The 13,941-nt window shown below is 41.1% G+C and overlaps 1 protein-coding gene across 2 annotated transcripts; it reads left to right on the top strand.

Moving 5' to 3' along the window:
• Positions 1 to 26: 26 nt before the first annotated feature.
• On the top strand, positions 27 to 13,098 carry mapkapk5 (MAPK activated protein kinase 5). Of its 2 annotated transcripts, none has more exons than XM_080838200.1 (14): positions 27 to 693; positions 2,654 to 2,727; positions 5,470 to 5,545; positions 5,919 to 6,016; positions 6,444 to 6,552; positions 6,728 to 6,817; positions 6,962 to 7,057; positions 7,185 to 7,265; positions 7,516 to 7,703; positions 8,078 to 8,198; positions 8,578 to 8,708; positions 9,274 to 9,389; positions 10,029 to 10,133; positions 10,404 to 13,098. In XM_080838200.1, the coding sequence occupies exons 1-14, from the start codon at positions 658 to 660 to the stop codon at positions 10,496 to 10,498; spliced, it is 1,416 nt and encodes a 471-aa protein (XP_080694326.1). In that variant the 5' UTR covers positions 27 to 657; the 3' UTR covers positions 10,499 to 13,098. The 2 variants fall into 2 exon arrangements, with proteins under 2 accessions (XP_080694326.1, XP_080694325.1); XM_080838199.1 differs by having other exon boundaries at positions 9,274 to 9,398.
• Positions 13,099 to 13,941: the final 843 nt, after the last annotated feature.

The following is a 13,941-nucleotide window of genomic DNA, read 5'->3' as shown; positions in this document are numbered from 1 at the left end:
ATCCCATATGTTGTTATGGCGCAAGCTATTATCTCGACGATTTATATTGGCTAATCTGCCGGGGCTTTTCCACTGCTCGTTTGCACCTCCTTTAGTGATCTTTTCCCCCAGCAGTTTGGAAGACATTGAATGATCGCCACTGCAGCAAGTTTACAAACCAGTTGAACTGCACCACTGAGAAGAACGACACCGATGTTAATTTGCGGTTATCCTCTTGGAAACCCTCTCCGCTAGCTACGAACTCACTGCCTAGCTATTTATACGTCTCTTTGTTTCCCCCATCAAAAGTGGTGATCTCATCAAGCTAACGTCAGATTGTCCACACGGATGTGTGACATCTACCGAAGGGTCCCGTTGTCTTACATGTTTGTTTTGGTTCAGTCCAGAAGACTGGAAGTTGCCGGAGTCCCAGGTAGTGGAATCGAAAAGTCCGGACAAACTCCGACCCGACGAGGACAAATGCAAGACTACGTGTACCAAAGCGGCCATTTGACCGAAAAGAAGTTGTCAGTCATGTCATCTGCATATTACATGCAGTAGCCGGCGGTCTTGTCAAAAGTTACTAGTGCAAGTAACAGAGTTGGATGGAATAGCAGGCTTAATTGCATGCCCTGAAGATTTGCATAAATAAACGACCGGGTTTGAAGCAACGGCACTATGTCGGACGACAACAACGTTGACAAATTTATAAAGGTTGGTAAAGTTGTCTTCTCCCACAATTTAGCAACTAGTCTGTACCACACGGCACACATTTGGGCGAGTTGGCAAGTGTCGGAACAGTGCGTCGCAACCCATTTTTTTTGCTGTTGGTAAGACATTTAAATAGCTATCAATCTGAACTAAAAAGTGATTTACTCTTACATCATATGTTATTACAGCTTAACGTTGGGTGAAATCACGGAGACATTTTTTGTACAGCGCATGTGTTGCAGCTGGCAGTTTAAAAAAAAGCTATTCAGTGTTCATTTGCTAATTTCTTTTTAAGTAACTGGCTTGCTTTGATCCTCTCTTGAGTCTCACAGATGTCAGTTAAAGGCGAGCAATGACTTAAAAGTAGTAACTGATATGAAGTGACAAACACTGTTAATTACAGCATGCCTATAGCATAACAAATATCAGTTTGTCTTGTGTGAACCTGTGGGGAGATTCAGTTGCTAGCGGCTAAACCTAGGGATTACCATATTTGCGTGTATTGGAGTGGTTGCGTTGAAGTGTATGTCACTTCATTTAGATCCCCTAACTGCACACTTCTGACTCATAGCTGCTGAGGATTCTAACTGCCAGAATCTCCTTACGTACTCACAGGCTGAGAGGGCCCTGCGCGCTTTAGGCAGTCCCCCAGAACACCCCTCTCTCTTCTGCCTCCACCACAAGCCTAGTTATGGTCTCTTCTACTCTCTACCCCCCCTGGGCACGTCACAGAGACCAGGGCTGCTCTATAATGTGATCTCAGAGAGTGCATTAAGGAGGGGACATGAGGACCAGGGAAGTGTGAGGGGATAGTGAGGAGGGAGATTGAGCGTAGTTAAACTAGGCTTGAGATTGAGTCATTTCAACATAAAGAGAGAGAGATGGGTGGAGTCAGGATTCTGCAGCATGTAGAAGTTCATAGAACTCTCCAGGGCAGGAATCATAACCAGGTTCCTAATGGGTAAGGAACCAGAACTTTTAAAGAAAACAAATGGGCTATTGGTTGGTGTGGATTTTTTTAATTGATTGGGATTGTGACCACTGTTACCAAGCAGCCTAGCCAATAGCATATCTAGTTCTGTCTCATTGAATGAGATGCTGGCCTTATCTTTTATAATCTTTATCTTTATAAATCTATACGCTTTTTGGCAATGAGTTTTTAATTAAGAACAGTTTAGAAACATCGTAGTCTAGTTATTAAGATTGTGCAGACTTTTTTCAGTAGTCTTGCAGTAGTGGACCTTCAATGAAGACCCTGAGGAACAGGATGGGTTAGGCTAGTGCTTGTTTCAGATAAGCTTTTGCTTGATAAGCACAGAGTACATTCCCATTATCATTAGTGGGAGGAAGAATCAGGTGATAATCTACAGACTTGCAATGACCCAGTACTTGTTGTTGAATACTATTGTACACACTGTGACTTATGTATTTTCTATAAATAACATTCAAAATTGCAGCAATAAATAACATTCAAAATTTACAACCTAAAATATTACGTTTTTTTAATATGGTGCTCTATAAACAGACCTACTTGGTAAGGCGATGATGTAACACCTACAATAAAATGCTGTGATCAAAGGATATTGTTCTGGCTACCTTACAGTTGCAAACTCTACCTGCAAAAAGGTTAAGTTGTGAGCTGTTCACCTGGCTGTGTTTTAATGCGTAATAAATGCTATTGTAATGGATTACTCATAAATCATGTAATTGATTGCTACCGTGCATTTAGAACATGTTGAGTTACATTTAGAATTTATGTATATGGGTTGTTCATGGTTGGGCTAATATGGAACAGTGCTTTTTTTGTCTTCACTCCCGCTGAGATGCACGTTAACTCCTGTGCTTGATGCTTGTGATCAACCTGTAAAACAGTTGGCATCTCTTTCAAGCCCTCTTAAGTTAATCACTTTTTTTCTGAGTGTAATGTTAAACCTCTGAAGTGGCATGGCTGCTTTGTCCTCAGGAGACCTCCATCTTGGAGGAGTACAACATCAACTGGACACAGAAGCTTGGAGCTGGCATCAGTGGACCTGTGAGGTGAGTGATCACACGGATGTCAGCTCAGTCATGGAAGACATCCACTGTCCCTTGTCACTTGACTGTCTGTGAGTGGCCTGCTATTGTTGTTCCACCAGTGCAAAGCGTGTTTGCCAAAGTCCAAGACTGAGTTTGCGAATGAATTGTAATTCTGGTGTGATTTGCACTCAGACAAGACAAAGTTTACTCAACAGATTTATATTTTATTTAGACTACTTAGGAGGTTTCAGCACCATTTTCGCAGTCATGAAATGTACTGTTCTTCTGACATGCCTGCCGACTCAAAATAAGAGATTATTTAGTGCCCGAGAAAGTTGCAGACTCTTAGCTGTCCCAGCAGCACGTTTTGTTTTACGTAATCAAGATGTGAATGATATCATTGGGCAAGTCATACACATCTAAACCAACTCCTCATCTCAGAAGACATATTGTTGTATTCTTCGGGGGGGGGGGAATCCAGAGTTCTACTGAACAAAACTATAAATGCTACATGAAACAACTTCAAAGATTCAAATAGTTTTTGTTAATAAAAGGAAATCAGTCAAAGCTAAAGGCAGTAAACTCTGGCTACAGATCTGAATTTATGCGTAGATTTTAAAAGAAAAAATTACAGGAACTTTTATTCCAGTTCATTAAGTATGGGACCAAAACTCAACTTATATTTTTGTTCAGAGTTCTGTTGATGTTCTGAATAGTTTCTAGAAACTGGTCACTGATGAGGAGTTTTTCTAGTTTATCTTTTTACACACTTTTCTATTTTGGGTGCACACACAGTATGGTACAGTATATTCATTTATTTTTCCAGCGTGTATACGTGTGGTCTGGAGTGTATTTCACCTCTGACCCATGCTAGCCTGCATCGCGCCCAGGGCTTTTACATAAGCCACGTGAGTCTACAGAGCTCTTGAGAGGCATACCTCTGGTGGGATATCTAGTGCAAGCAAGAGATTAAGGCGAGGACTGTTTAGTGTACACTCTTGTTGCTGTACAAGGTGCTTCTCTGATTATCTTTGGTAGCTTGCATGGTAGGGGAAGTTGGGCGGGCTTCACATTTCACTTGGTTTGTATGTTGGTTTCTCTCTCTCTCTCTCTCTCTCTCTCTCTCTCTCTCTCTCTCTCTCTCTCTCTCTCTCTTGCGCTCTCTCTTTTCCAACCCTGAAATATTGTATTCCCCTCCCCCTTACCTCAGACTCAGTCTTGAACATTGCTGGAAGCTAATCATTCCCTTTGGTGAGCCTTTATTGTGTAACCACAAAGGTTTTGGTTTGGGTAAGGGTTACTTTTGGGAAGTTGCCTGGTGCTGCAAATGGCAAGGAGGAACGAAATCCCAGTTTTCAAACTTGAGTCATATTATCTTTAGCTAACAAGACCTACACATATTTATTTTTAGAGATGCTGGATATGTCATCCATCCTGTTCACTTAAAAAAAATAGTGGGATATCTGTGGAGTTGTGAGCCCTTCAGTCAAGGACCAGGCGTGTTACTGTAACTGACTCAGTTACAGCCTATATTTAGCTAAATGGACTGAATTCAGAGGACCATTTATCACACTGTTTTAGTCCAACTCACCCAAAGCAGAGAGTAGGTGGAGCAGCTGAAAAATAAAACCCTTCCTGTGACTCATTTGGATGTTAGAGTAAAAATGAATAACAAGCTTGTTTCGGTACATCACGATGGAGCTTCTTTTTGTCACTCTGTTTGTGAGTCTATTCACTGTCAATTGAGGCAAATATTATCCAACTTGTGCCCTATTATAATAAAATGAATGGGCTGGCTTTGTGTGAAGCTCAGGTTTATAACATAGTGTACTGAGCAGCTTAATTAAACCAGCAAAAACTCTCCTACTTCTCTGCTTCTTCATCTGTTGGTGTTAACGGGCAATATCCTTAATCACCACTGAATCATCATCTAATCAAAACACTGAATTCACTTCATGACATCCAGATACTGGTACTGATCTTGTTCTTTCTGTGCACTATTACAAATTTAAGTTTTTAAGCAATTTTTCAGCTACATCTGACCAGTGTAAAGGACCAACACAGACAGTGTTTATTAAAACGCAGAAATTGCAGTGCTGAATGTTGTTGTCATCTGTCGTTGCAATGAAATTAAACTGTCCCAGTGGATTGTAAATGCAAGCATGTTGAAAAGCTCTGAAATGATTTCGAAGAATGTGGAGATTCTATAATTAGAATTCTAGCCGAGAGTTGGTAAAAATGCTTTTTTAAACAAATGTACTGCTGTTAAGGACTACACTCTTGAAAGTATTCAATTAGACAGGCTCATTGAATTTCCGACAACTGTGTGTAGATAAGCTTTCTTTTGCATTTACATTACAGAGATCCAGTTACAATTCATGCCCTCTGCAGCATGACAACCAGATCCAAACACATTGTGTTTGCAAATACTACACACATTTAAAGTGCATATGTGGGCAACACTTACGTACAGGACACATTTTAATGCCACGGAAAACAGGCCTTTACACTTTGCCCAGCTCTGTACTTCAAGTGTACTTCTCTATTCAACCATTCTTGCTGAGCCACATGTGCAACTATCAGTTAGCTATCAAAAAGCTGATAAAAGTACAGTCCAAAAGAACCTTGTATGGTAAAATAACAAATATCTCTGTGCTCCATTTCTTTCTGGTTCTTTGAAAGTTCTCATTTGTGAAATAACTATAGTGGTGACTTTAATGTATCAGTGGTAATCACAAAGATGGGTTTGCTTTCTGTGTCCAGGGTGTGTGTGAAGAAGTCGACACAAGAGCGATTCGCCCTCAAGATCCTGATAGACCGCCCCAAAGCCCGCAATGAGGTACTCCAGGATGGCGCCTGCCTCTAGCACTGTTTGCCTTTTGGCACCCAGTTGTGTCTGTCTTTTTCTCACTATTTATTTTTTTCGTGTCTGTTTTTGGACCGTGCTCTTTCTGTTTTACGTTTGTCTGCCTCCGTTTTGGTTCTGTGAGTGTGCTTGACCTAGATGCACTCCCAGTTGGCATAACACTTTAGCTGTGTGCTTAGTCACTAATTGTCAATCATGGAACACCAGTGTCAGCAGCAGGACAACCTCAGCCTTCACTTATTCAGTGATTCAGTATTTCACATCCATTTCTGAATGCTGTTTTAGACATGCATTTTTATAAATGGCTATCTTGCATGGCCGTTGACTTAAATTTCTTTTTATGCAGGTGCGGCTTCACATGATGTGTGCAGCACACCCCAACATTGTTCAAATCATGGAGGTGTATGCCAACAGTGTGCAATTTCCACATGAGTCCAGTCCAAGGTAAAAAAAAAAAACACATACACACACCCACAATGAAAGGTAGATTTCACAATTCATAATCTGATACACTTTTTGTCAAGTTCAGCAAATTGCTTTGTATAGTCCTCCAGCTGTCTGTTCCTTGTCTGCACTAAGAAAAACTTCTGGCTCCGTAAATGGGAAACAAATTGGTTCGAACCGGGCCAAACACTATTCCAGCCAATCAACACATTGGTTCAGAAGCACGGAAGGGTGGGGTGTAATTTGATTGGCCACTGAGCTCAGATATTAACAACTTTTGGCCAGAATCGAGGACTGTACCTTAAAACTATTAATGTATAACTGTATTTCACTAGTTTAACTATTTCCCCCCTTACCCACAACTGGACAGTAATGACATGATAGATTCAAGTAAATACATCTGTGTGATTCTTCCCTCACGTATCAGAGCAAGGCTGTTGATCGTCATGGAAATGATGGAAGGAGGCGAGTTGTTCCACAGAATAAGTCAACACCGACATTTCACTGAGAAGATGGCTAGTCAGGTCACGAAACAGGTAAAGTTACTTTGATGTGGTATTAGCATATCAGTATTTGAACATATTTTATCACCCTGCCATTTCATGCCGATCTGCAGCCAATGTATAATGCAAATATAGTTTGCATTCGGTTCTTCAAATATTTGATTGCTTTATATTTGATTCAATTAAAATTTTGTCTTTTTTATTTTAGATAGCACAAGCGTTGGAACACTGTCATTCGCTCAACATTGCTCATCGAGACCTGAAGCCAGAGAACCTGCTCTTCAAGGACAACTCTCTGGTGAGTTGCCCTGTTTTTGCTCTGGCTTGGTCTGCAGCCTTCACTGCCGGTGCCATGTGTGTTACCACAGGACTACATACACAATATATTCAAGTTTCATTTTTGGTGAATTGTGATCATTGATTTTGTCTCTGACCTTGTCAGGACGCTCCTGTGAAATTGTGTGATTTTGGCTTTGCTAAGATCGACCAAGGCGACTTGATGACTCCACAGTTCACTCCTTACTATGTAGCACCTCAGGTGAGGATCGAGAGCACTGAAATAATTACACAGCAGAGCATTTGCACCTTCTCCATCATACTTTGTGTAGAATTCAGTAGTGTAGTATTCAGTATGGTAATTATCAGTGTTTGGCATGGCTTTCTAGGTACTGGAGGCACAGAGGCGACACCAGAAAGAGAAGTCTGGAATAATACCTACCTCACCCACCCCCTACACCTACAACAAGGTGAGCGAAAGTACCTGGCATTTCAGTTCCGTTACTGATGCTGCGTTTTACAAAATGAAGTAAGACTAGAATCATTAAATCAACTCTTGGAAAATACAATTTAGGTTTAAAAGCTTCACTGCAATAAGTAACTAAACGCACTAGGACTGGTTGGAGGGACTGAAGAACTGGTAGAAGAATTTCATCAGTATTTGCAAGGGTGACATTTCCTGACTTTTCCTCTCTGTGTCTGTCTTCCTCTCCCTTTCAGAGCTGTGACCTTTGGTCCCTGGGGGTCATCATCTATGTGATGCTGTGTGGCTACCCACCCTTCTACTCGAAGCACCACAGTCGCACCATCCCCAAAGACATGCGCAGGAAGATCATGACTGGCAGCTTTGACTTCCCTGAGGATGAGTGGAGCCAGATCTCCGAGATGGCCAAGGACATTGTGCGCAAGTAGGTCTCAAATATAATAGTAAAATAGTAATATGGGTTTGGGTTTTCTTATTGCTGATTGTCTGATGATTTTTTAGAAGGGCTTCTCACTGCCAAGTCTAGCTGTGCTCTTATGAGGTATTTGGGCAGTATAGGAGTGTCTTAATCATCCATAGTGTTCTCAGGCATTTAAAGATGTTGTTATAACATCCTCAGTAGATTCCAAAAGAAAATTGTTTACATATTGCACCGCATGGCAATGACTGGATTGCTCAAGGCCGTGTGTAGTAGCTCTGAAAAAAAGTTAACCACAGTGCATATGCTATTTGTGGCGCCATTTGAGTCATGGCGAGAATGACTTTTGGCACTGTTGACGCCGGTCCCTCTTGTGGCAGGCTACTGAAGGTGAAGCCGGAGGAGAGGCTAACCATCGAGGGGGTTTTGGCCCACCCATGGCTCAACTGCACAGAAGCGCTGGATAATGTGCTGCCCTCGGCCCAGATGATGATGGATAAGGTGAGCTGCACAGAGGTCCCACAAGTTCATTCGCCTGGCTCTGTTGTGTTATGGAACAGTAGGAGGTCTTAAACGCGTCCTCAGCTTTTTTGTGGAAAGGTTGTGTGTGTGTGTGTGTGTGTGTGTGTGTGTGTGTGGGGGGGGGGGGGGTTGTTTTGGGGAGGGATAGTGTGACTTAAAAAATCGTGCGGTGTGCGATTGTATTTTCTCTGTTCTTGTTTCTTGACTACAGTCAGGATGGTTACAAATAATTTGGTGTGTGTTGTTGGCCTGTAGAAGTGGATACTATGATTAAACGATACTATTCTCTGATAGTACGGCTCATAGTATCTGTATTGTGTGTGCGTGTGGGTGTGTGTGTGTGTGGGTGTGTGTGTAGGCAGTGGTAGCAGGGATTCAGCAGGCCCATGCTGAGCAGCTCGCCAACATGAGGATACAGGACCTCAACGTCAGCCTTAAACCCCTTAACTCCGTCAACAACCCTATCCTGAGGAAACGGAAGCTGCTCGGGTTACTCACTTTGCTTTCTTTCTGTGTTTGTTTGTCTCTCTCACACTCTTTTTTTTTAATTATGTCTCTTCTTCTCTCATTTTTTCCTCCCTGTTTACTCTCTTTTCCCCCCCTGTTCTCATTTCCCTCTGTATTTCTCTCACTCTGTGGTTTATCTCTCTGGACTGTGGAAAGCTTTTATGTTTAATGGCAATTATTTTGCTGCTGTACTGCAGTACAGAAGCTCTGCAGTGTTTGACAATTGGCTGTGTGTCTGCATGGCCTGTCTTTATGGTGCACAGGAGCTTCATGTCCTCCAGTCTCTCGCCACAATGTGCAGCATAAAGGCATTTTGGGTTTAGTACGTTTCCATCCAGACGTCACCTTGAAATCTGAATCATGCAGCTGCCATGTTCTTGATTTGAAAGGGTAACGCCATAGGTTCCGGGTTTGAACTTAAGTAAGGTTCAGTAATACACTAACCTTTGTCAAGTTTTTTTTTTACCCTGTCATTTGGTCAAGATGATTATGTTCAGTTAATTAGTCTGATGTGCTGAAGTGTTATTGTGTCTGTTCCCCCGTACAGCACAAAGCCCAGTGATGGTTTCTTCATCCATGACCCAGAGAACGGCGGAGAGGACTCCAACGTTGCACTGGAGAAGCTCCGAGACGTCATCGCCCAGTGTATCCTGCCACAGGCTGGTGAGACACGTGCGTGCACATACACACACACACACACACACACACACACACACACACACACACACACACACACACACACACAGTATACAGTATACACTAATGAGCCAAAACATTATGACCACTCTCTGATGAAGTGAATACCACTGATTAGCTTGTAACAATAGCGTTTGGGATGTGGGATACATTAGATGGCAAGTGAATAATCTACTGGTAGACCCTGGGTCAGGCCTGCACCTGGATGCCATTTATATTTGTGTCCGCCACCTTAACATTGTTTCAGGCCAGAGCAACTGCCCCTCAAAATTCCTGTGCCAGCCCTGCTGCTTGGTCACCATGTGTACACAGACCCTGGTGTTTATAGATGATATTGGTCATCTGCAGACTATTGCTGGAATGGTCCATGACTGTTATACACACACACACACACACACACACACACACACACACACACACACACACCTCACTAGCCTTAAGAAACGATGATTGGAAGGAGAACTATCCCATAGAAAATGACCGGGTGACCGTGGTTTTATTGGTTTGGCCCTATATGAACAAAATTGAGTTGAATCAAAATTGAGTTGCATGCATACAATACAACCATCCAGAACGAAATCAGAAATCCAGATGTGTTGTTGACAGGAGAGAACGAGGATGAGAAGCTGAATGAGGTGATGCACGAAGCCTGGCGCTTCAACCGTGACTGCAAGCCGCTCCGAGATGGACTCCATGGCCTTAGCTGGGACGGTAAGGGGGTGTGGGTGTGGGTGTGGATGTGAGTGAGTGAGTGAGTGGGTGGATGTCAACTCACTATTGTTAATTATTCAGAAGCATGCTGATCTTTGGATCAGGGCTTGTGTGTGTTCCTCTCCTTATTGTATTCTATAAAAATCAGTTTGCTGCCCTTGTTCTTCAAATTCTCAGTTAACAGTTGAGGAGGCTGACCATAAAAGACCAATTAGTATTAAATCATTTCATCTGATAAAGTTTCCAACTGCCAAAATATCTCTTTTGCAGGGAGGGCATTTTGTGACAAGGTGGACCGCTTGAAGCTAGCTGAGATCGTCAAACAAGCCATTGAGGAAAAAACAAACTTGCAGGAGTCTCAATAGCAAGTGCTGCATTTCTATTTCCTTTTTGTACTGTTTTATTCTATTTGTTCTTAAGCAAATAACTGTAAAGTTTTTTTGTTTTTGTTTTTTTCATGTAAATTTAAGTGCTGAAACGTTGTTTTTTTTCCAATGGACATGCTCGCAAAACTACTGTAAAACTGTAGATATCTTCAAGGAATTGTTGGTACGAAAAGCTTTTTTTAACAAATGAAGGTGAAGAAAAGAACACAAAAGCATCTATTTTTAGTTTTTTTTAAGGAAAGAGAAGAAGGAAAAAAACAGCAAGGGAGATTTTTTTTCAACAGCCTGCTTGTCCAAGGTGCCACATATTTTATTTTAGCTTTTCCAGCCTCCTTCTCTTTTTAACAATTCTCATAAATGTATTTATTTAAGATAAATAATTATAATGAACAAAGAAAAAAAATGCTGTTATTTTGTACCATAACGCCTGACGTTCAGTCGCACGAATCAGTATGAATAGCTGATTATGAACAAATCAGAGCCAGTGAAAAAGTGAGAGGATCTGTATCTTAAAAAGGGTTCATTCTCCACTCTGTCTATCCAGAAAAAAAATGTGAAATGAAAGAAAAGAGAGAAAGGAATAATTCCATGCCTTTTTAAAAAAAAAATATCAGTATGAGCTGCATTATGTCAAATGTTCCGTCACATCTGTCTTACTAGACAAGTAATCATATGAGCCCGAAGTAAGCTTTGTTTGTCTTCCCAGATGAGAATTCAAACAAAGGCGTGGTAGAAATGAATGCTGTACATTTTTAATTAGAAATCATATTCAATATATTGCAAATTCATTACAAACCTTCTGCCTCCTACCTCTTAGCTACTCCCATGGTGGTGGTGGATGGAGTCGGCTGAGAGAAAGAGAAAAAAACACTAGAAACTGTCACTTGGAGATGGACACTCCAGTCTTTGTATGTGTTACCTGGTAGTATTGATCCTTGTTTCTGATTGGAGAAGTGTGTGTGTGTGTGTGTGTGTGTGTGTGTGTGTGTGAGAGAGAGTCTGTAAGTGTAAGAAGAGAAGAGTTCCCTTCAACTTGAGCAGTCAAGTCGTTCAAGCCAGTTTGAGGACAAGCTAATTGTTCTGTTTCAAGCAAATTGAACCCAGTTTTTCTTCTATAGTTTTCAAAATAATGACTTCAGGAAGAAACCTCGAGCCTTCCTTTCTGTGTGTTTGCTTGTATTTTATGTATTGAACGTGTGTTTGAGTGACACTTCTGGTGTGTTGTACATATGTCTTGGAAGTGGTCGCCCTTATAGAGTCTGCGCTGCTTCCCCATGAACCCAACACCAGAGGAGGTTGTTGTCAGTGGCTGTTCCAACGTAGCACCTTAGCCATTCACAACTGTTTCCTCCACATCACATTTCCAATCACATTAGACCTCTTAGCTCAGGACTCGTCATGGCAACATGACACTTGTAAGAAAACATATTTGTGGATAATCTCCCATTTGAGCAAATCCTCTGGAGCTGCGTCTTGCTTTTGGTAAAAAGTAGGCATCTCATGGTTTCAGCCTTGTGTTTGGCTTTACTGTATCTGCGTCTCAGTAACGGTGACGTGTTGGAGACTGAGTGCAATTTATTTAAAAACCATGAACAAACATTTCATGGATTTAAAATGTTTTCAGAATAATGATTTAACTGGTAAGGGGAAGGGCTTTTGACTATCCAAACTTACCCAAACTTTCCATGTCTGTGCATCCATATTGGAATCATAAAGAACATGTATTTTTTTTTCTCTAAATTCAGCCCCCTGACAGTTTTCACTACTGGCAGAATACACCTCAGGTCAGCTGACAACCTATTGATGAAACGGTAACTTCTTTGCTGGTGTGGTTGTGGAATTTGACGGGCAGAGACTGAAAGATACTGTAATTCTGCATCTTGCACCTCATTTCCAGAGAATCTATCTGAACATGGGTTCATTTTTTTTTTTTTTATCTCAAAGTGCTTTTGGGTTGTCAGTATCTGGCTAGCACACAAACAGTTTGCTAAAACAGTTCCCTGCAAGGTATCATGCATATTTCCAATGGTCTTCCATGTTGCCGTATAACCACGTTTGTCCGTGCAAAGCCTCTTTAAAAGAAGAACACTTCAGAAATAGTGGCCTCCGTAGTAATGGAATCACCATAGTTTCTGTTAACTACGTAAACATTTTTTTTTCTGGAAATGAGGTATTAACTTTGCTTCTAAATGAGCAGAGAAGAGCTATAGTTACATCAAGACAAACCTTGCCTTGCCATTTTGAAAAGAATGCCTATTTTTTTGTAAACGTTTATTTTACATCAGCCGCAAAAACTTCGTCTGGGATGCAAAAGTGAACCAGACATCAAAACTTTATTTTGGCACGTAAGCTGGGCAAAGTCGCGAGCACTCGTGATGTTATTTTATAATATATTGTTTTGTTCACTTGCTGAGCATTCTTTCAGTTTTGTGTCCCAGTCTTCTGTTTGAATCATGGCCTCTGTTATTTTTATTCGATCATTTGATTTTCATTTGATTTTACTTCTCCTCTTATGTGGTAAATGCGCACTTATTGTTGTTTCAACATGGGAGGCCTGTACCTCAGACAGTATTTTATTTGTCCTCTATCATCTTTGAAATATCATGAACATGCTGAAATGTTTGTATTAAAGCAATGACTGCTGTTCAAAAGGGAGTGTGTCATTTTGTGAGTGGTATCATGGTGGTGTGTGTGTGCGAGGGTGAGGTGTTGATTCTCATAATGACCTTTCAGTCTAAGAGGACATTAAATGGAGAATGGTCCTTCTGGCTTCAACTGTTAAACTAAATAATGTAATATTAAAGTAAAGCACCGCTTAACTATACATTACCCTTACAAACCATGAGCGCACGATGTGTACGGTTAGTGTGATGCTATTGAAAATATTCTACAAGCTTCTGTAGTTTATTTAGTCTCTAGAGGCTTCGGAGTGATCTCCACTGCACCCACTTTTCCATGTTAGCGGATGATTCAATGATGGACTTTGACCCCTTGGAAATACTTCATGGTGAATGTAAGGTATAGTGCAAATTACATTTTACATCATGCATAGATACTTCAGGCTCAGGTGTGGTACCATTAAACCCAGTAGTTTGGAAGTTTATCCATTTAACTGCATTATTGTTATTGCTCCTGATATTGTGAAGTTGATATCTGTCTACTAAACTAAGGCTGTTTCATGCACATCTTGACTGGCACGTTTAGTTTCGTATGGACTTTTCTCAAACATTTATAAGTATAAAGTACTTAATTTTACAGTGGTTATTTTATCCATGTTGTAATATTAGATGAAATACACGGATAGACAAGTGATGAGATTCCTCTGTTGGTGATGTATTAAAATTCATGTTGTGTACAACATAACTGCGACTGGCTACTATTTGCACCGGCTCACGTGGATGCCTCATTACTACCACTCAATT

This window comes from Sprattus sprattus, assembly GCF_963457725.1.
Source record: "Sprattus sprattus genome assembly, chromosome: 5".
NCBI lineage: Eukaryota > Metazoa > Chordata > Actinopteri > Clupeiformes > Clupeidae > Sprattus > Sprattus sprattus.
The sequence above is the reverse complement of the archived record's forward strand: the minus strand, read 5'-3'. Positions and strand labels throughout refer to the sequence as shown.